Source organism: Crocuta crocuta, unplaced genomic scaffold, assembly GCF_008692635.1.
Source record: "Crocuta crocuta isolate KB4526 unplaced genomic scaffold, BGI_CrCroc_1.0 scaffold95, whole genome shotgun sequence".
Classification (NCBI taxonomy): domain Eukaryota; kingdom Metazoa; phylum Chordata; class Mammalia; order Carnivora; family Hyaenidae; genus Crocuta; species Crocuta crocuta.
In genome coordinates, this window is record NW_027530971.1 from 6,287,492 (window position 1) to 6,308,593 (window position 21,102).

Sequence of the window (21,102 nt, forward strand, 5' to 3'; positions counted from 1 at the left end):
TGAGAGTTATACTTTTTAAAAAAGACATAAGACAAAAAATAGAGTTAAAAATAGAACCTTAGTGGGATGCCTGGGTGGCTTAGTCAGTTAAACGTCAGACTTTGGCTCAGGTCATGATCTCATGGTTCATGGGTTCGAGCCTGCGTCCAGCTCTGTGCTGACAGCTAGCTCAGAGCCTGGAGCCTGTTTCAGATTCTGTATCTCCCTCTCTCTCTGCCCCTCCCCTGCTCATGCTGTCTCTCTCTCTCTCTCAAAATAAATAAAAAACATTAAAAAAAAAAAAAGAACCTTAGAGTATTAGTACATTTAAGTGCTAGAGGAAGAAGGTAAACACTCTAAGAAAAAGAGAACAGCCTTAGAAATAGAAAAAACAAAACAGTGAATTATAACCTCTCAGGGTCTAGAGAAACACTGTTTAAGTGGGTAGGGGCTCAGCAGAAGTCAAAGGGAGTAAGAAATATAAAAAGTAAAGAACTTTCTGAGCAATAGTGAGGAGTAAGATTTTAACAGTCAAAGGGAAAGGTTTTTTTTTCCTTTTTAACGATAGGGTGATGGGCATACTTATGGGAAGAAATGAGTAGGCTGTATTTTCCAGAGGAATTAAAAACCCCAAAAGTTTATTCTTTTCATTAAAAATAGTTAACAGAATCTGTTAAATATGTAGTTGTGATTTATTAAAATAACTCAAGAAAATATATAGTCATTAAGACTATGTATAAGGGATAGAGCTGGCAGGAAGAACTGACAGTGAGTGGAGATACACAAAATGAGATAACTGACAGAATTAAGTGATGAAATAAGAGAAACATAAAATTTATTTATTGACTGCACATTGTGAGTCATGCATTTTTCTAGTGCTAAGGAAGAACTAACTGTCCGTGTTCAACTTATACTCAAGTAGGTTCAAGATCACAGATGAAAATGATTAAAGAAGTTTTTTAAGTTTATTTACTTTGAGGGTAGGGGAGGGACACAGAAACAGGGAGAGTAAACCGCAAGTAGAGTCCATACTGCCAGAGCAAAGACTGCTGTGGGGCTCAATCAAAGGAACCATGAGATCATGACTTGAGCCAAAATCAAGAGTCAGACACTTAACCAACTGAGCCACCTAGATGCTCCTAAAATGATCATTTTTACAACAGAAATAACTATATTTAAGGCATAGAGGAAGGCTTAACAAAGAGGTTTCAATATGGATATGAGTACTTACGAAAATCTGTGCTAGAAAGTTAAGCATATGAAGAGCTATATGGTAGGTTGAATTATTGTTGCCAAGTAGTTACTTATCCCTTCCATATAACTCTGGCGAGTACTGTGATTCGCACACATCTTTATGCAATTCTCATTGCACTGAATCATGAGTACACAGAGATATGACATATATCACCCCTCTATAAAGAACCTTCAAGAGTCATTATAGATTTACACCAGCTCTCCAATTTTTTACTCTCTGGCACAAGAATGCCATGTCTCAAATGTAGTGACACTTTTAACCTAGGCCCTAGATCACAAATACATGTGAAGGAGTGTTGCAAGAACGGATTCACAGCTGCATAAATGTCAGTGGTGTGAAAGAAATAAATGTTAATTGCTGTAAACCACTGAGATTGCGGGGAGGGCAAACGAGGTATTTTTAAAATACAAAAAGATTGGGGCGCCCGGTTAAGTGTCAGACTTCTACTCCGGTCATGATCTCATGGTTCCTGGGTTCGAGCCTGGCATCAAGCTCTCTGCTGGCAATCAGAGCCTACTTCGAATCCTCTGTCTCCTTCTCTCTCTGCCTCTCTCCTGCTCATGCTCTCTCCCTCTCTCAAAAATAAACAAACATTTAAAAAAAAACACAAAAAGACTAATACAGATGGCTATGGTAGGGGGCTGTGAGGTTGTGAGGCAGAAGACTATTAGTAGGTTTTAGAGAAATGAGGAAAAATTTTGAGGTAAGCATTCCAGAATGTTAAATAGTGATAAATAAAAGAATTGGCAAATAATTAACAGGGATAAATTTTGAGTAATTGCTTCCAAGTAAAAGATGATTAATAAGAACATTTATTAAAATTTGACAAAAGAATCATTGATAGTTTCTATAAATATACATTCCTTAAATAAGCAGAAACAGAAACATTTTAGCAAACCATTAGATAATGGGTTAGTGTCTTTATGAAAAAGGCTTGAGTTAAAAGACTAAGGATATTTTACATCTGGAAAATGTACCACCATAATAGCAATTAAGGCAATAAAAATTATTAACATTTTTACCTGTGAAATCAGTTTGTCACTAATATTTAAAATAACAAAACCCTAAAGAAATAAGCTTAATACCCAAATTGGAGAATGATTAACTTATGAGTTGCTAGACAAAATGTAGAGCCATTTAAAATATTACAAAGAATGTGTACTACAAAAAAAAAAATAGTGCACTGTAATTATGTTTTTTAAAAATGTGGATACAGCAGCAGATTAAATAAACAGACCAACCTTCATGCAGAAAATGCTGGAAGAGTGAAAAGATCTTTAAAAAACTCTAACAGCCTACAAGATGATAAAGAATAATGAGGTCAAAACCCAAGCCCCAAGAAACTGAGCTTTGGTTTTGTCAGCCTCATGGGGTAGTAGACAAGACGAAAATTCCAGGATTGGCCCCAGGAAGGAAGTCAAGAGATGACCTTTATGGCATTAATTTGGAAGCATATACCTTAATAACCTCCCCTTCTCACCCTCAGACAAGACTGCAAGAAAAGGTGCCTTTGTGTCTAGCAGAGAAGGGACAAAAAAGTTCCTGAAAAGGCCTAACCAAAAGCAAACTTTGCCAATTTGAAGCTCAAATTCACATTTCTTAGGAGTCCAAAATAAAATTAATGAAGTTGTAGATTTAGACTGAAATGGTCCCAAACACAGAGCTTCTAATGTTGCAGACAAACATATTCTCTCTGGAGGAGCATACCACAATCCCAAGCCTCAGATAACTCATTAATTAATTCTCTAAGTAAAATAATAACTCGCTTAAAAAATAAAAATGTAATAGAGACAGATATGGGAATTATCAGATCAAGATTTTAAATAGTACGCTTGAAGAAATAAAAGATATGCTAAAAAATATCTGTAGGGCAGAACACACAAAAAGGACAAAATAAAATTTCTAGAAATGAAAAACAGAATTATTGAAATCTAAATTACTGGACAAGCTTTGTCTAATCAGAGTTAATCTAATCAAAGATTAGACAAAGGTAAAGACCATTTGTGAAATCAAAGTTAGGCCCTAAGGAATTATTCAGAATGCAGCTTAGAGAGATAAAGTAGAAAATATGAAAGTTTGAGACACTCAGAATAGAGCAAGAGGGTGTAACAGGTCAAATCAAAGTTCTAGAGAGTAAGAAAAGAAATAATGAGAAGGGAAAAGATATGAAAAGATAATTTCTAGAACCAATAAAAGGCAATGACCCATCAAATCAAGAAGCTAAAGGAAGCTCCAATCAGAATTAACACATCACAGACACAACACCCTGAAACTACAGCACATCGAAGATGAAGAAAATGTCTGAAGAAAAGCCAGAGAGAAAAAAGCAGTAGTTAGGCTGACACAGCTTTCTAAGAGCAACAATGAAAACCAGAACATCATCAAATGATTTAATATACTGAATGTAAAGAAAAAGAAATACATCTGTCAACCTGAAACTCCACAGTAAGCAAAAGTATCTTTTAAAACTGACAACAAAACAAAGACATTTTTGAACAAAAATTTGAAAACTTCGAAGCAAATACTGGAAGGTATTGTTCAGGCAGAAGGTAAGTGAACCCAGATGGCACATCTGAGTTGTAAGAAAGAATAGAAAGTTGGGCTGCCTGGGTAGCTAAGTCGGTTGAATATCTGATTCTTGATTTCAACTCAGGTCATGATCTCATGGTTTGTGAGATCAAGTTCCACAGTGGGTTCTGCACTACTAGTGCAGAATTCTCTCTCCATCTCTATTTGCCTCTCTTCGACTCGGCGCTCCCTTTCTCTCTCTCTCTCTGAAACTAAATAAACATTAAAAAAAAAGTCTACAGTTACCTATGGTTTGATCTAAAAGAATTTATAAAATGATACTAGCAAGTTGCCTGATTAAAAAAATTTTAAGGAGCACCTGGGTGGTCCAGTCGGTTAAGTGTCTGACTTTGGCTTAGATCATAATCTCAAATTTGTGAGTTTCAGCCCAGTGTTGGGCTCTGTACTGATAGCTCAGATCCTGGAGCCTGCTTTGGATTCTGTGTTTCCTCCTCTCTTTGCCCCTCCCCCTCTCATTCTCTCTCTCAAAAATAAACATTAAAAAACACTAAAAAAAAGAGAATAGAATAGAATAGGAAAAATTAGGAGCACTGAGGGCTCATCAGGGTAAGTCAAAGGCAGCATGAAGAAAATGGAGGACACCTGAGAGAAAAGTACTCCAGAGGAAATAACTGGAATAATCTGGAGGTGGGAACATACTTAAAATGTTTTATAAACTGGAGGGACTGTCAGTTTGGTGAGCAGAAAGAACAGGGTGGTAGGGGTGGAGAAGGCATTGAAGAAGATATTTAAAAAGTAAAACTGGAGTGCATGGTATCAGGCCTTGCAATCCAATGTAAGAATGTGAGCATTTACTCTGAAAGAAAAAGGAAGTTTTGGAGAGCTTTGTCAGCATTAGCCTAAAATTGACAGGACTCACTTTTCTTTTTTAAAAGGGATTATGTAAAGTTTTGACATATATTTAAAGCATGTGAAACTATCATCACAATCAAGATAACAAATATTTCATTATTTCAAAAAATTTCCTTGTGCCCCTTGGCAATCCCTCTCTTTCCACACCCTGTCCCCAGGTAACCACTGATCTGCTTTCTGTCGCTATAGACTAGTACATTTTTCAGAATTACACATGAACAGAATCATATAATAGATGTTCTTTAAAAATTTTGGTTTCTTTCATTCAGAATAAAATTCTGTCTGGCTTCTTTCATTTGAACAATCTGGTTCTCCTTACTGATATATTCCTTTGTATTTAATTATTATTTCATCACATGGACAAACTATACTTTGTTTAACATATTCACCTGTGATGAAATATTTCTCGATTTTGGTCATTACAAATAAATTGCTATGAACACTTCTGCACAAGTATCTGTGTAGACATGAACTTTGATTCCTCTTGGGTAAAATGATCAAGTACAATGACTGGGTCATAATGGAGGCACACATATAACTCTCCACCTCTTTTCCAAAGTGATCTTACCTAAATTTTAATTGTCACCAACACAGTACACCAGTGAAAGATGGTCCACATCCTTGATAAAGTAAACTTTATAAAATGTAACCATTCTAATGGGCATGTAGTGCTATCTTACAGTGATTTTAATTTCCACTTCCCTGATGACTGGAGATGAGCACCATTTCATGTGTTTGTTGACATTCATATACCACTTTTTGTAAAGTATCTATTCAAATCTTTTGCACATTTTCTTGGTTTTTCCTGAGTTATAAAAGGTCATTATATAACTTATGATATAACTAATATGTCTGATACATGTGTTGCAAAGGTTTTTCTTCAAGTCTGTATCCTGCCTTTGATTTCCTTTTTAAATGTGCTTCTCTATTCTATTATTTTTTAAAATATTTATATTTGTGAGAACGCAAACAGAGGAGGGGCAGAGAAAGGGGGACAGAGGATCTGAAGCGGGCTCTGTGCTGACAGGCTGGCAGCAATGAGCCTGAGGTGGGGCTCAAACTCCTGAACTGCGAGATTATGACCTGAGTCAAACTTGGGACACTCAAATGACTGAGGCACCCTAAAGTTTATTTATTTATTTCTGAAAGAGAGTGCGCGCAAGAGCACCGGAGGGACAGAGAGAGAATCTTTTTTTTTTTTTTTTTAATTTTTTTAAAATGCTTTATTTCTGAGAGAGAGTGAGAGACCGGGTGAGTAGGGGAGGGTCAGAGAGAGAGGGAGATACAGAATCTGAAACAGGCTCCAGGCTCTGAGCTGGCTGTCAGCACAGAGCCTGCGGCGGGGCTCGAACCCATGAACTGTGAGATCATGATCTGAGCCGAAGTCGGACACTTAACCGACTGAGCCACCCAGGCGCCCCCAGAGAGAGAATCTCAAGCAGGCTATGTACTGTCAGCACAGAGCCCAACACAAGGCTTGAACTCAAAGAGTCGATGCTTAGCTGACTGAGCTCCTCAGGTGCCCCTGCCTTTGATTTTCTTGATGTTATCTTTCAAGCACTGTTAACATATAGTGTATTAGTTTCATGTGTATATTACAGTGATTCAACACTTTGATATTCCCTTCATCACCCAGTGCTCACTCATCACTACAAGTGCTCTCCTTAATCCCCATCACCTATTTAACCCACCCCCACACCCCATCTGGCAACCCTCAGTTTGTTCTCTAAAAGAGTGTTGGGGGGGCTGCGCCTGGGTGGCTCAGTCAGCTAAGCGACTGACTCTTTGATTTTGGTTCAGGTCATGATTTCACAGTTTGTGAGTTTGAGCCCCATATCACGCTCTGTGCTGACAGTTTGGATCCGGCTTGGGATTCTCTCTGCCCTTCCCATGTACTCTCTCTAAATAAAGAAATAACTTAAAAAAAAAAAAGAAGAGTTCAGGTGCCTGGCTGGCTCAGTCAGTTAAGCGTCCAGCTTTGGCTCAGGTCATGATGTCGCGGTTCATGGGTTCGAGCCCTGCCTCGGGCTCTGTGCTGACAGCCAGCTCAGAGCCTGAAGCCTGTTTCGGATTCTGTGTCTCCCTCTCTCTCTGACCCTCCCCTGCTTGTGCTGTCTCTCTCAGATATAAATAAAATGCATAAAAAAAAAAAGTTCATCCATTATTGAGCTTGGGTGGTGAGTTCAAGCCCCATGTTGGGTGAACAGATTACCAAAAAACCCCAAAACAAAACAACGAACCCAAACAGCAAGCAAAAAAAAAAAAAATCTTAAAAAAAATGTCTGTTTATTGAGGTCTTCCTCTTATTTTTTCCTTTGTTTTCTATATTAAATTCCACATGAGTGATATCATGTGGTATTTGTCTGACTTATTTCACTTGGCATTATACTCTCTACCTCCATTCATGTCATTGGAAATGGCAAAATTTCGCTTTTTATGGCTGAATAATATTCCATGTTTACACACATTCTTTTGCAAGTTGCTGTCCAGTTTCTCCAACACTGTATGTTGAAGAAGCTGTCTTTTTCCACTGGATATTTGTTTCTGCTTTGTGGAAAACTGACCACACAATTGTGAGTTTATTTCTGGGTTTTTTTCTGCTGTTCCACTCACCTATGTGTCTATTTTTATGCCAGTACCATAGTATTTTGATTATTATTGCTTTGTAATTATAACCTGAAGTACAGAATTATGATGTCCCCAGCTTTGCTTTTGTTTTTCAAGATTGCTTTGGCTGTTTGGAGTCTTTTGCGGTTCCATACATATTTTAGGGTTGTTTGTTCTAGTTCTGTGAAAACTGCTGTTGCTTTTTGATAGAGATTGCATTAAATCTATAAATTGTTTTGGGTAGGACAGTCTTTTAAAAATATTTGTTCTTTCAGTACATGAGCATGGAATATCTTTCCATTTCTTTGTGCTGTCTTCCATTTCTTTCATCAATGTTTTATTTTTTATTTATTGATTTAAATTTTTAAAATTTATTTCTGAGAGAGAGAGAGAGAGAGAGAGAGAGAGAGAGAGAGAGAGAGAGAGAGAGAGAGAGAGAGAGAGAGAGAGAGAGAGAGAGAGAGACAGTGTGAGCAGGGGAGAGTCAGAGAGAGAGGGAGATACAGAATCTGAAACAGGCTCCAGGCTCTGAGCTAGCTGTCAGCACAGAGCCAGATGTGGGGCTCGAACCCACGAACCGTGAGATCATGACTTGAGCCGAAGTCGGCTGCTTAACCAACTGAGCCACCCAGGCACCCCTCATCAGTGTTTTATATTTAAGTTTTCAAAGTATAAGTCTTTCACCTCTTTGGTTAAGTTTATTCCTAGGTATCTTACATAAGATATCTTACATTATTTTTGGTGCAATTGTAAATGGGATTGTTTTCTTAATTTCTCTTTCTGCTGCTTCATTACTGGCGTACAGAAAGACAAAAGATTTCTGTACATTCATTTTATATCCCACAACTTTACTAAAGTGATCAGTTCTAGCAGTTTGTTGGTTGAGTCTTTAGGGTTTTCTATATGCGGTATTATGCCATCTGCAAATATTAAAAGTTTTACTTTTCTTGGGGCGCCTGGGTGGCTTAGTCGGTTAAGCGTCCGACTTTCGCTTAGGTCATGATCTCGCGGTTCGTGGGTTCGAGCCCCGCGTCGGGCTCTGTGCTGACTGCCAGCTCAGAGCCAGGAGCCTGTTCCAGTCTGTGACTCCCTCTCTCTCTGATCCTCCCCTGCTTACGCTGTCTCTCTCTCTCTCCTAGAAACAAATAAAACATTAAAAAAAAAGTTTTACTTTTCTTTACCAATTTGGATGCCTTTTCTTTCTTTTTGTTGTCTGTGGTGGGTAGGACGTCCAGTACTATGTTATATAAATGTGTTGACAGTAGACATCCTTGTCATGTTCCTGACCTTAGGGGAAAAAGCTCAAATGTTTCCCCCTTAAGGATGATGTTAGCTGTGGGTTTTTCACACATGGCCTTTATTATGTTGATGTATGTTTCCTCTAAACTTACTTCGTTGAGTGTTTTTATCATGAATGGTTGTTGTACTTTGTGAAATGATTTTTCTATTTACTGAAATGATAATATGGTTCTTATCCTTTCTCTTATTGATGTATCATGTTGATTTGCAAATACTGAACCATGCTTGTGATGTAGGAATATCCCACTTGATCATGATGAATGATTTTTTTAAAAAAAATGTATTGTGTAAAGCAGTTTGTTAGTATCTTATTGAGAATTTTTGCATCCATGTTCATCAGGGATATTGGCCTGTAGTTCTCTTTTTTAGTGGTGTCTTTATATGGTTTTGGTATCAGGATAATTTTGGTTTCAGGGAGTAAATATGGAAGTTTTCCTTCCTCTTCTTTTTATTTGGAATAGTTTGAGAACAAAAGGTATGAACTCTTCTTTAAATGTTTGATAGAAATTGCCTGTGAAAAACCATCTGGTCCTGGGCTTTTGTTTGTTGGGAGTTTTTGATTATTGACTCAATACCTTGACTGATCACTGTCTGTTCAAATTTTCTATTTCTTTCTGTCTCAGTTTTGATAGTTATATATGTTTCTAGGAATTTAACCATTTCTTCTGGGTTGTCTAGTTTGTTGGCATGCAGTGTGTGTGTGTGTGTGTGTGTGTTTTTAATTTTAATGCTTATTTATTTTGAGAGAGAGAGAGAGTGCATGAGCATGAGCAGGGGAGGGGCAGAGAGAGAGGGAGACACAGAATCTGAAGCAGACTCCAGGCTCTGAGCCATCAGCACAGAGCCCGATGTGGGGCTCGAACTCACGAACTACAAGATCATGACCTGAGCTGAAGCTGGACGCTCAACCAACTGAGCCACCCAGGCATATAGTTTTTAATAATGTTCTCTTACAATTGTTTGTATTTCTGTGGTGTTGGTTATTTCTCCTCTCATTTGTGATATGGTGTCTTTTTTTTTCTTGACAAGTCTGACTAAAGAATAATCAATTTTATTGATTTTTTTCCCCCTAAAGAACCAGCTCCTGATTTCACTGACCTGTTCTATTGTTTTGTTTTATAGTTTCTTTATCATTTATGTATGTTTTATTATTTTTGTCCTGCTGGTTTTGGGCTTTGTTTGTTGTTCTTTTTCTAGCTCTTTTTCTAGCTAGCTTTTTCTAGCTTTAGGTATAAGGTTAGGTTGTTTATGTGAGATTTTCCTTGCTTCCTGAGGCAGGCCAGTACTACTATAAACTTCCCTCTTAGAACCACTTTTGATGCATCCCAGAGGTTTTCGACTATTGTGTTATCATTTGTTTCTATGTAATTTTTAATTTATTCTTTTATTTCTTGGTTGGCTCATTTATTGTTTACTAGCATATTATTTAACCTCAATGGATTCATGGTCTTTCCAGATTTTTTTCTTGTGGTTGACTTCTAGTTTCATAGCATTATAGTCAGAAAAGATGCATGGTATGATTTTGATCTTCTTGAATTTGTTTTGTGGGCTAATATGTAGTCTATTTTGGAGAATGTTCCATGTGCACTTGCAAATAATGTGTATTCTGCTGTTTCAGGATGGAATATTCTGAATGTATCTGTTAAATCCATCTGTTCTGGTGTGTCCTTCAAAGCCACTGTTTCCTTACTGATTTTTTTTTGTTTAGATGAACTATCCATTGATGTAAATGGGGTGTTAAAGTCCCCTCCTATTACTGTATTACTATTAAGTAGTTCCTTTATGGGATTAGTAACTGCTTCAGTTATTTGGGTGCTTCTATGCTGGGTGCATAAATATTTATAATTTTTATATCTTCTTGTTGGATTGTCCCTTTTTAATTACATAGCATCCTTATTTGTCTGTTACAGTCTTTGTTTTATTTAAGTCTATTTTGTCCAGTGTAAGTACTGTTACTCTCTGGTTTTCTTTTGACATCTGTTTGCATGACAGATGTTTTTCCATGCCTTTACTTTCAATCTGAATGTGTCTTTAGGTTTAAAATGAGTCTCCTATAGGCAGCATATAGATGGGTCTTGTTTTTTAATCCATTTTGTGTCACCCCGTTTTGATTGGAGCATTCTATCCATTTATATTCAAAGTAATTATTGATAGATATGTGTTTATTGCCATTTTATTACTTACTTTGTGGCTGTTCCTGATTTTCTCTGATCTTCATGTTTTGCTGATTTTCTTTAGTGATATACTTGGATTTCTTCCTCTTTATTCTTTGAATGTTTATTAGTGGTTTTTTGATATATGGTTATCATTAGGTTTGTATATAACTTCTTCTGCATAGGTTTAAATCTTACATTTTAAGTTTAAATACCCATTTCAAGAAAGTCTGTTTGTCAGCATGGCATGAGATACAGAAAAAAAAAGTTTATTTTTTCCAGTATAAATATCTACCTAATAACATCTGGAAAGATTTTCTTTCCCTTGGAATTTTACATTGTTGAAAAATCAAGAGATGTATTATATACATATGGGACTATTTCTAGACTCTGTATTCTGTTCCATTAATGTAAATCATATATCTATCCTTAATACACTACCAAACTGGCTTGATTTCTGCAGCTTAGCATGAAGTCCTGCATTTAAAAAAAATTCTTTTAAATATTCTATTTTAAATAGCTTTTGTAAAAAAAATGTTTACTTTTGAGAGAGAGAGAGAGCAAGCAAGCAGGGTAGGAGCAGAGAGAGAGGGATAGAGAATCCCAAGCAGGTTCCATGCTATCAGCACAGAACCTGATGTGGGGCTCGAACTCATAAACTGGGAGATCATGACCTTAACTGAAATCAAGAGTTGGATGCTTAACAAACTGAGTCACCCAGGCATCCCATGCTCATTTCACATATGAATAAACAAAAGTGCAGAGCAGTTAAGCAATTTGCCCCAAGTCACACAGATCCTAAATAGTAGGTCTAGAATTAGAATCTATTTTTCTAATGTATTTTTTTTTTTGAGCGAGAGAGAGAGAGAGAGACAGACAGAGAGAGAGAGAGGGGCAGCGTGAGCAGGAGAGGGTCGGAGAGAGAGGGAGACACAGAATCTGATGCAGGTTCCAGGCTCTGAGCTAGGTGTCAGCACAGAGGCCGATGTGGAGCTCGAACCCACGAACCGTGTGATCATGACCTGAGCTGAAGTCGGACACTTAACCGACTCAGCCACCCAAGCACTCCTAGAATTAGAATCTAAAATGTATGGTCCTGGAGCACCTGGGTGGTTTAGTCGGTTAAATGTCCAACTTTGGCTCAGGTCATGATCTCATGGCCTGTGGGTTTGAGCCCCACGTTGGGCTCTTTGCTGACATATCAGAGCTTGGCGCCTGCTTCAGATTCTGTCTCTCTTCTCTGCCCTTCCCCTGCTTGCACTCCTTCTCTCTAAGATAAGCATTTTAAAAGTATGGTTCTGAGGAATAAATATAAGAAAGCATGCAAATGTTTATGGAGACACCGAAAGTCACCAAACTCTCTGGAAAGACATTAAGGAACATTAAAAAAAATTAAGAGATGTACAATGTTCAAAGACTGGGAGACTCCATTGTAAAGATGTCAATTATCTTGTAAGTGATTTAGAAAGTCAATGCAATCTAACCAAAACTCTAATAGTTTTTTTCCTTGAGGATGTGACAAGCGGACCCTAAAATTCATAGGCAAAATAATGAAGAATTGCAAAGACACTCTTGAAGAATAAGGTAAAACGATTTATTCCATCAGGTATTGAGACTTGTGGTGATGATGAAAGGAGAGACTAACAAACAGACTCATTAATAACTCCCACGAAACTACTTCAACGAATATTCAGCTGAAGTTAATGCTATGTGTTAACAACTCTAAAACCACGCTTTGTGTAAGATTGAGCAAATAAGTAAACAAATTGAAGCTAACAGAAACTAAGTATCTCATTCTTGAAGCAGAGAGGTAACACCATGAAAAGGGTGCAGGATTGGAACTGAAGGTATTAGTAGTGGGTTTTTAACCACCCACAGACATATATTTATGAAGCACACACAGAGAAATATATTTATGATGTACACATACACATGTATCCCAGTAATGTTCATTTAAAGTGCCTAGAAGCAACGATGTTCCTATTAATAATGAGTACATCTAATGCCTGGATATTGATTTCAAAAAAACGTTTCCCACTAAAAGGAACCAGGTCTCACTGGAAAAGTAGCCGATTGCAGCACTAAGGCAAGGAAAGTAAAGAAGAGCTGAAATATCTTCAGCCAGAAAGTTAGGAAATGTTCAAATGATAATGGGGACATGTCAAAGGGCCACAGAAATCAGTGTGAAAGGGCTCCCACTGGCCAACCTCAGACAGGTTGAACATAAAATGAAAAATTATAGCATAAGACCCATAGATCAGAATAACAATCTATAAGACCACACCGACAAAAGAAATAAATGAGTAATATATAAGCATAGAGACCTAAAGCACAGTGTAATGAATTTAGACAGACAATATTATATATAAATGTATCAAAGTAATGTGTTACACACCTTAAATTCACACAACGTTAGAGGTCAAATTTATTCAAAATGAATTGAATTAATAAATGAAGGGAGTGGTGGTAAAAAAAAAAGTCCTTTACAATAAAATTCCAGCTAATAAGCATTGAAGGAATGATGGGATTAACAATCTCCAATAAGGTTACCATCATAGTAACAACATTTGGCAATAGATGATAAAATTCAAGAGTGAAAAGTGATAAGGAACAGGATTATTTATACAGTGTCAATATATCACCCTGCAAATTAATTATGGAGAAAAACAGTAACTTTACTGGGAAGAAACTTGGCAGAAACCACCTTAATAAGTGATCAAAGTTAGTATCATCAGGGATTAGATAAACTGGCATCTTGTGTCTCCTGATGTAACCAACTGAGAAAGACACAACACTGTTTTAGCCAAAAAAACAGACATTTATATTGAGAACATTCTATGAAATACCCAACCTGAAATCTTCACCAATGCAAATATTATGAAAGACAAAGAATGAAGGAATGTTCCAAATTAAAGACTCTAAAGACGTGCCAAATAAATTAGCCTGATACTGGTTTGGGTCTTTACCAGAAAAAATTCTCTTATAAAGAACATAACTTTTGCAACAGGCAAATTTCTAAAAGGTCTATGGATTAGATAATAGTATCATATAAATATTTATTTCCTGATTTTGATAAGTGAACTGTGTTCAGTAAGAATGTTCTTGTTCTTAGAAAATATACCCTGAGTATCCAGAGGTAAAGAGGCATCATACTTGCAACTAACTCTCCAATAATTAAGGGGAAAAAGAAAAAACAACTACCCACTTCTTCAGTGTAATCAGAGAGATGAAGTAAATGTGGCATGATGTTAACTGAGGAATCTTGGATGATTCTAGATACAAGGGAATTCTTTGTACTAATCTTACAACTTAAATTATTTCAAAATAAAGTTACTAAAATACTATAAAGTTTATTTATTTTGAGAGAGAGAGAGACAGCGCAGGTGGGGGAGGGGCAGAGACGGAGACAGAGAATCCCAAGCAGGCTCTGCATCATCAGCACGGTCGAACTCACAACTGGTCGAACTCACAACTATGAGATCATGACCTGAGCTGAAACTAAGAGGTGAATGCTTAACCAACTAAGCCACCCAAGCGCCCCTAAAATACTATAGACTTTAGAATTTAAATATGTATCTTTATGACGTCAGGGAAACAAAGGAATTCTTAAACAAGATACAAAAAAACAGAAATATAAAGGAAATGGCAAATAAATTTGACTAAATAAAAATACCATAACAAGAATAAACCAATAACCCAAAAATGGAAGAAACTATCTCAAACACAGGTAGCCAACAAAGGATTAGTGTGTGGGATATATAGAAGAATAATTCCCACAAAAAAAAGAAAAAGGAAAAAACAAGACACCAAACACAAAAATAGGTAAAAAAGTTAAAACAGTAAATTCATAAAAGGAGAATGGCTGATAAATAAAGATATGTTTAACCTCATGGGTAATCAGGGATGTTTCATTGCAGCATTGTCCATAATGACCTCAAATTAAAACAACCCAAATGACTATCAACAATACAATGGGTAAACAAACTGTGGCATATTCATACAATGGATATCTATACACTTGATGGTACTGAGGACGAGTATATAAATATGGATGAATCACAAATCACAAAAGAAAATGAAGAGCATGATGCCATTTACATAAAATTCTAAATAAAGAAGAAAAAATGTTTAAATTAACACTTAGGGCTGCATAATGAGTGGTAAGAAAAACATATACAAGGAAAGGGCATTAAAGCAAAAGAAAGAATATCATCAAATTTGAGACTGATCATCTTGTCAGAGAAAAGGAAGGAACATAATCAATGAGAGGGCTACAAAGATTGCTTCTTCAGGATGTATACATATATTATTTCTTAATCTGGATGATAACTACATGGGTGTTAAAATATATATTTGCATATTTTAGAAGATTTTCTAAAAGTATAATGTGTATCACTAAAAACAGGGAGAGAGTGCTTATGACTTAACCCTAGGAACAGTAAAGAACCTTTAAAAAAGAAAGAAAAGATAGTGAGGTAGGAAAAAGTCAGGAGAGTGGTATTGTACAAGCCAAGAGAAAAAAGAAGGGAATAGTGAATTGTGTTAAATATTAGCAAGAGGCAGAGTAAACTTTCACATAATATGCAAAAAAGTATTGTTCTCTGTTGACGAATCAGTTCTCTTTAAGATGTAGACATTACTTTGCAATGACTAAGGATTTATTAAAACGATGAAAAAGGATGTTACTACTCTGTTATTTTATGTTCAGAAACCAAAATTCTTGATCGTATTTTAAAAATGTCCTCCTACCACAAAGTATAATTAATTACATCAATAGTATATATTCAGTTACTGGAATTAGTGCAGTTCTGCATTTGATAGCAAAGTTTTGGTAAACTTGAACGACAGCCTCAATTTCTATCATATGTTCTTGAAATTGTAATTACAAAGACCTCTGGCTCTGCCAAATCGGACATGTAAGTAGAGGCTCGTAACAAATATAAAACACAAATATTTGGTTAGACCAAGACAGAAACATTAACAATTTAGGAACATGAACTGAACAATTCATTTGGCTTTCTCAATTACAAATAATAAAAAAATTCTACTTTAAAATAAAGTTACAAACTATTTTCCAGAAAATGTTGGACATTTGTCTAAGGATTCATTTTTCTCACCTGTAAAATAAATAAGGACTAAATATCACTTAAGGTCTCAATGAGCAATATTTTATGGTGTCATCTGGGAAAGGAAAACTAATCATGAAAGGTAATAAAACTTAATACTTTATCTAGATAACAAATCACACCTTTGAGGGCTGCAAAACCTAAAAGCAGCATACATCAACCTATGATATACCCAACTGGGCCATCCCCTGCTTCTTCCTTTACATAAATAGTTGTTTTAAAAGTATAAATATATTGGTAACAAATTTGAAATAAAAAAGCCCTTCATAGCAACATTTGTAGGGATAACTCAGAAGGTTGTATTTTCAGTAATGCAAAAATACAACTTCACACCAACTTAAGGTACAGATGGGAGTTCTGATTTTTAAAAAACAAAACAAATCCCCTTCTTTGAACAGAGGAAGAACATACCACTAATTTAGGCCCTTTTTAAAAATGTCACTACTTCAGGGGCACCGGGGTGGCTCAGTTGGTTAAGCGTCCGACTCTTGGTTTCAGCTCAGGTAATTAATGATCTCATGGTTCATGGGTCTGAACCCTACATCGGGCTCTGCAGTGACAGCATGGAGCCTGCTTGGGATTCTGTCTCCCTCTCTCTCTGCCCCTCTCCTGCTCACTCACTCTCTCTCTTTTATATGTTAAAAATAAAAAACATTTAAAAATAAATAAAATATCACTACTTCAAAAAGGAAACAGTATTTCTCTCAAGAACACATATACCAATATTCTGTGGCTATACGTCAGCACATTTAAAGCAATGTTAACGTGAAAGTATTAATTTGAAGCAAATGGTTGTACGGATTATAAAAAATGAGTAAGATTAATGTTAGAAAATAAATTTTTAACTCGATTTCAGATACTCATTTGTTTTGCCAACTAATAGGATCTATTAATATTAAGATTTAATTAAGAGACACATTTTGTTCCAAGATTTTTTCTTTTCTTTAGAAATCCTGAGAGAATCCAAGAAGAAAAAGGCCGATATACACAGATTAATAAATACAACTTACAGCTTCAGAAAACTTGCTTTGTGACTCAAAACGGAACTACTCACCAAAAGCAGCAGCCATAGGGGGTTCAAGGGATGGCTGGCCATCACCGGTAGGAAGGTCTAAACGAGTGAAGTCTCTGCTTTTGTCATTATTATATTTCACATTAAGGCTGGTGAGCTTGGAGAAGTCAATACGCAGAGTGCAGCATGCATTATAGATATTCTGGCCATCCAGAGCCTAAAGCATGTAAGAAAGGGACTGATGTTTTGCAAGATAACACTGATAAATCAAGTAGCCTCTACTTTGACACAGGGTGGCAATCAGGTGTAAAGCAGAGAGCAATGGACTAAAAGTCAAAGACCTGTGTTTACTTTTACCTCTCTCACTAACTGTGTGAACATAAGACAGAAAAAGAAACTCTTCCAGGTTTTCTACAATGTCATAATAATCTCTTTCTTGTCTATGGTAAGATCAAATGAAAGGAGAGAAGTAAAAGCTTGGAAAACTCACACATTATTGAGCACAGCACTAGCTATCATTATGATTATTTTGTCCACAACAAATGTTTAAAGATGACCTGATTTTATATTTTCATCTTATTTCTTTAGCACACTTTACATAGTTTAAGATGAAGTAAAAGCTTTGTAAATGTATTTTTTTCTCTTGAAAACTTATTTTATAGTACTTTGAATAATAAATGAGGGAAATTTTGCAGTCAGTTCTTATGTAAGACCAAAGATCAGTAATTCTTCCCCCTTCACAATAATGAAAACTTATCAAAGGGATATACACAGCTACTTGACTTCCACAAATGCTCAAGTTTATAAAAAGATACCAGAAACCAAAACACACGAAAAATGCAAATATACAAAAAACACTGACTTATAAACAGTTATTGATGAGTACATCATCATAGAGGTAACAAATAATATATGCAGGCAAAAAGTACGGCAAATATAAAGTCCATATTCCTAATCAAGAGGCAGAGAGTGTGTACCTCACACTGTCCCGATCCTTGAAAAGAAATTAGAAATAATTCAGATCCTGATACAAGACAGAATTCGGGTTAGGAAAAGATCTCAATAGATGAGTCAAATATAATCAAATTGAATACCAAATTTTCTACTTATCAAAAGTCAAGCACTCATGTAGTAAAGACAATATAAACCAACAAGAGAAAACTTCCTACAGTGTAGGATCTTCACCAAATCAGAGCTCAACAAAATTCAGTAGTGAATATGGTTACAAAAATACAATCTTCAGGCGACTGAATAAAAATGAAGATATAAGAAAAAAGATAATTCTACTATATTATTCAGATTTTATCAGGAATACTGTGCTCCGCTTCTAAACTTTAAAAATATGACAGAAATGAGTCCCAAAGATCTGAGAAGTGATAAATGATTTGAAACATTTCACATGAAGAAAGTAATCTTCAGCTTATTATTTTAAAAAGCCTATGGAACAGTACATTTAAAAGCAATAAATTTTACATTATGTATATCTTACTACAATTAAAAACACACAGTAAACTGCAGCAAGGGAGAAGACATGATGGCATTCTTTGGCATCACTGAAGACTGATTAACAAATGAAAAATGAAAAAAGATCATAATTACCATTTTGGCATAATGTGCATTCACTGGGTCAGCATACTGAAGCAAGGCTTGAAACTGGTTATTCTTTGTAAAGGTGATAATCTTCAAGACTGTGCCAAATTTAGAAAATATCTGGAAAAAGTTCACATTAGGTTAAATCTAAGGTAAAAATTAGGCTAATGTACTTTTATAAATATAACTTGATTCATGAATTCCATTCCATATATATATATATATTTTTTAATTTATTTTGAGAGAGAGAGAGAGAGAGAGAGAGTAAGGAGGGGAGGAACAGAGAGGGAGGGAGAGAATCCAAAGCAGGCTCTGTGCTATCAGCGCAGCGCCTGATGTGGGGCTCAAACTCATGAACCATGAGATCACAACCTGAGCCGAAATCAAGAGTCAGAAGCTTAACCGACTGAGCCACTGAGGTGTCCCCAAATGAAAAAAATTTCCTCTATTAAAACTTTGGTACAAAAATGACTTAAATCAAGCCCAAGATGTTAATGTTTCAACATCTGCACAGGAGTTAAAACAGTGCCTGACACACAATAGGCACTCAAATATTTAACCTATTTTAAGTATGTGATAAATGGCACAATACTAAAAACATGAGACTACAATAGGAATTAATTACTGTTACAAGATAATGATATTACAAAGCATATGAATGGAAGTGGAAGGGTCATATGGATCATCCATTTCACCTCAAGAATCAGCATCAACTTCTTAAGATTTTTGTAGGCAGAAAAACTATAAAATGTTCCTCTACAGGCTGCTCTGTTAATTCATCCAATATTCAAACAGCACTGTTCTAAGCCCTGGGAAATCAGCAGTGAATAACAACAAAAAGTCTCTGCCCTTTGGAAAGATAGACGATAAATAAATAACAATGTTTCATCATAAAAAAGTGTTATGAATACAAATAAAAGGAAAAGGGATAATAGTGAACAGGAATGTAACTTGGGAAGGTACAAGAATGGTCAAAGAATGCCTCTCGGAAGTGTCTCTGGAGAAAAGAAATAAACAGTGTGGGGAAGATTTCCTGACAGATTCCTGGTTACCAATATTCTTATAATACTTGCTTCTAGTCCACCACCAACAGCCACAGTTAACAGTTACTACCATCAATTTTGTTTTCTTCTTATATCCCATCTTAAATGTGGATCTTAATCAGCCAGAAGCTTGTCCATCCACTTTTAAGAACAGAAAGATAATTATTCCCTATACTGGTAAGAATTTGCTATTATCACTATTATCAAATACTATGTATGAGTGTCCTTAATAGCCAAATGATCCTCCCTTTTAATTACCTTTAGAAAGAATGGTAAGAAACAAAAATCCTAAAGCACAGCAGCAAAAGAATAGGTAACTTCTATTACATCAAAATTTAAGACTTGTGCATCAAAAGACACTATCAACAGAATGAAACAGCAACCCACAAAACAGAACATACTTGTAAATCATATATCCAGTAAGGGGTGACTATCCAGAATATATATAAAGAATTCCTATAATTCAACAACAACTAAATTTCAATTTAAAAATTAGCAAAGGACTTAAGAAAATAAACAAATAGTCAATAAACACATGAAAAGATGTTCAGCACCACTAATCATTAGGGAAATGCAAATAAAAACGCAATGAGATTCTACCTCACACTCATTAATTAGGACAGCTTTTATCAAAAAACAAACAAAAAACAACCCAGAAAATATCTAGGGCTGGGGAGGATGTGGAGAAAACAGAATCCTTGTGCACTGTTGGTAGGAATGTAAAATGGTGTAGCTGTTCTGGAAAACAGGATGCTGGTTCTTCAAGAAAATTAAAAAAAATTACCATATGATTCAATAATTCCACTTCTTAGTATAAGCCCAAAAGAAGCAAAAGCAGAGACTCATTACGTGCAAAAGATGGAAGCAACCTCAATGTCCACCCACACAAGAATGGATAAACAAAAATGTGGTAAACACATACAATGGAGTATTATTCTGCCTTTAAAAGAAAAGATATTTTGATACATGCTACCACATGGATGAACCTTAATGACACTTAAGTGAAATAAGCTAGTCACAAAAGAACAAATTATCCATGGTTCCACTTATATAATCTAAAGAAGTCAAATTCGTAGATAGCAAATAGAATGGTGGCTGCCAAGGGCTGAGAGAAGAGGGGAATGGGGAGGTATTGTTTAATGGGTACAGGAGTTTCAGTTTAGGAAGACAAAAATCTTTTTGGAGATATAAAGTGCTTGGTGATAACTGGAAAACAATGTGAGTGTATTTAACGTCACTGAACTGTACAATTAAAATAGTTAAAATGGTAAATTCATATATACTTTAAAACCCACCCAAAATAAAATAAACTTTCCTAAAATCCAAATACTCATTTTTGGCAAAATGTTCTTTAACATATAATCAGCTTAGAGTCAAATACTTCTTACAGGAGGTAACACCATTGAACAAGATTTGCAGAACCAATTCGTCTTAGAAGGGCTCACCAAAAAATGTTATTACTTAAAATTAGATAGTCTGAGGATTCTTTACTGAAATTTTTAAAGAAACACAGTTAATTTAATTATGGCCATATTTCAGAGTCTAAAACTTTGGGATCTTGGACACCTGTGTGGCTCAGTCTTTAAGCATCTGACTT

The 21,102-nt window shown here is 35.8% G+C and overlaps 1 protein-coding gene across 3 annotated transcripts in view; it reads right to left on the bottom strand.

Annotated features, from left to right (window-relative positions):
* PTBP3 (polypyrimidine tract binding protein 3) overlaps positions 1–21,102 on the bottom strand; it is a 115,823-nt gene that overhangs the window by 18,084 nt on the left and 76,637 nt on the right. For all 3 annotated transcript variants that reach the window (XM_077769872.1, XM_077769871.1, XM_077769873.1), the window contains 2 exons: positions 18,472–18,582; positions 16,915–17,089 (listed from right to left, as the gene is read on the bottom strand). In XM_077769872.1, coding sequence (XP_077625998.1) covers positions 16,915–17,089; positions 18,472–18,582 — 286 coding nt within the window. The remainder of the gene's footprint in view (positions 1–16,914; positions 17,090–18,471; positions 18,583–21,102) is intronic.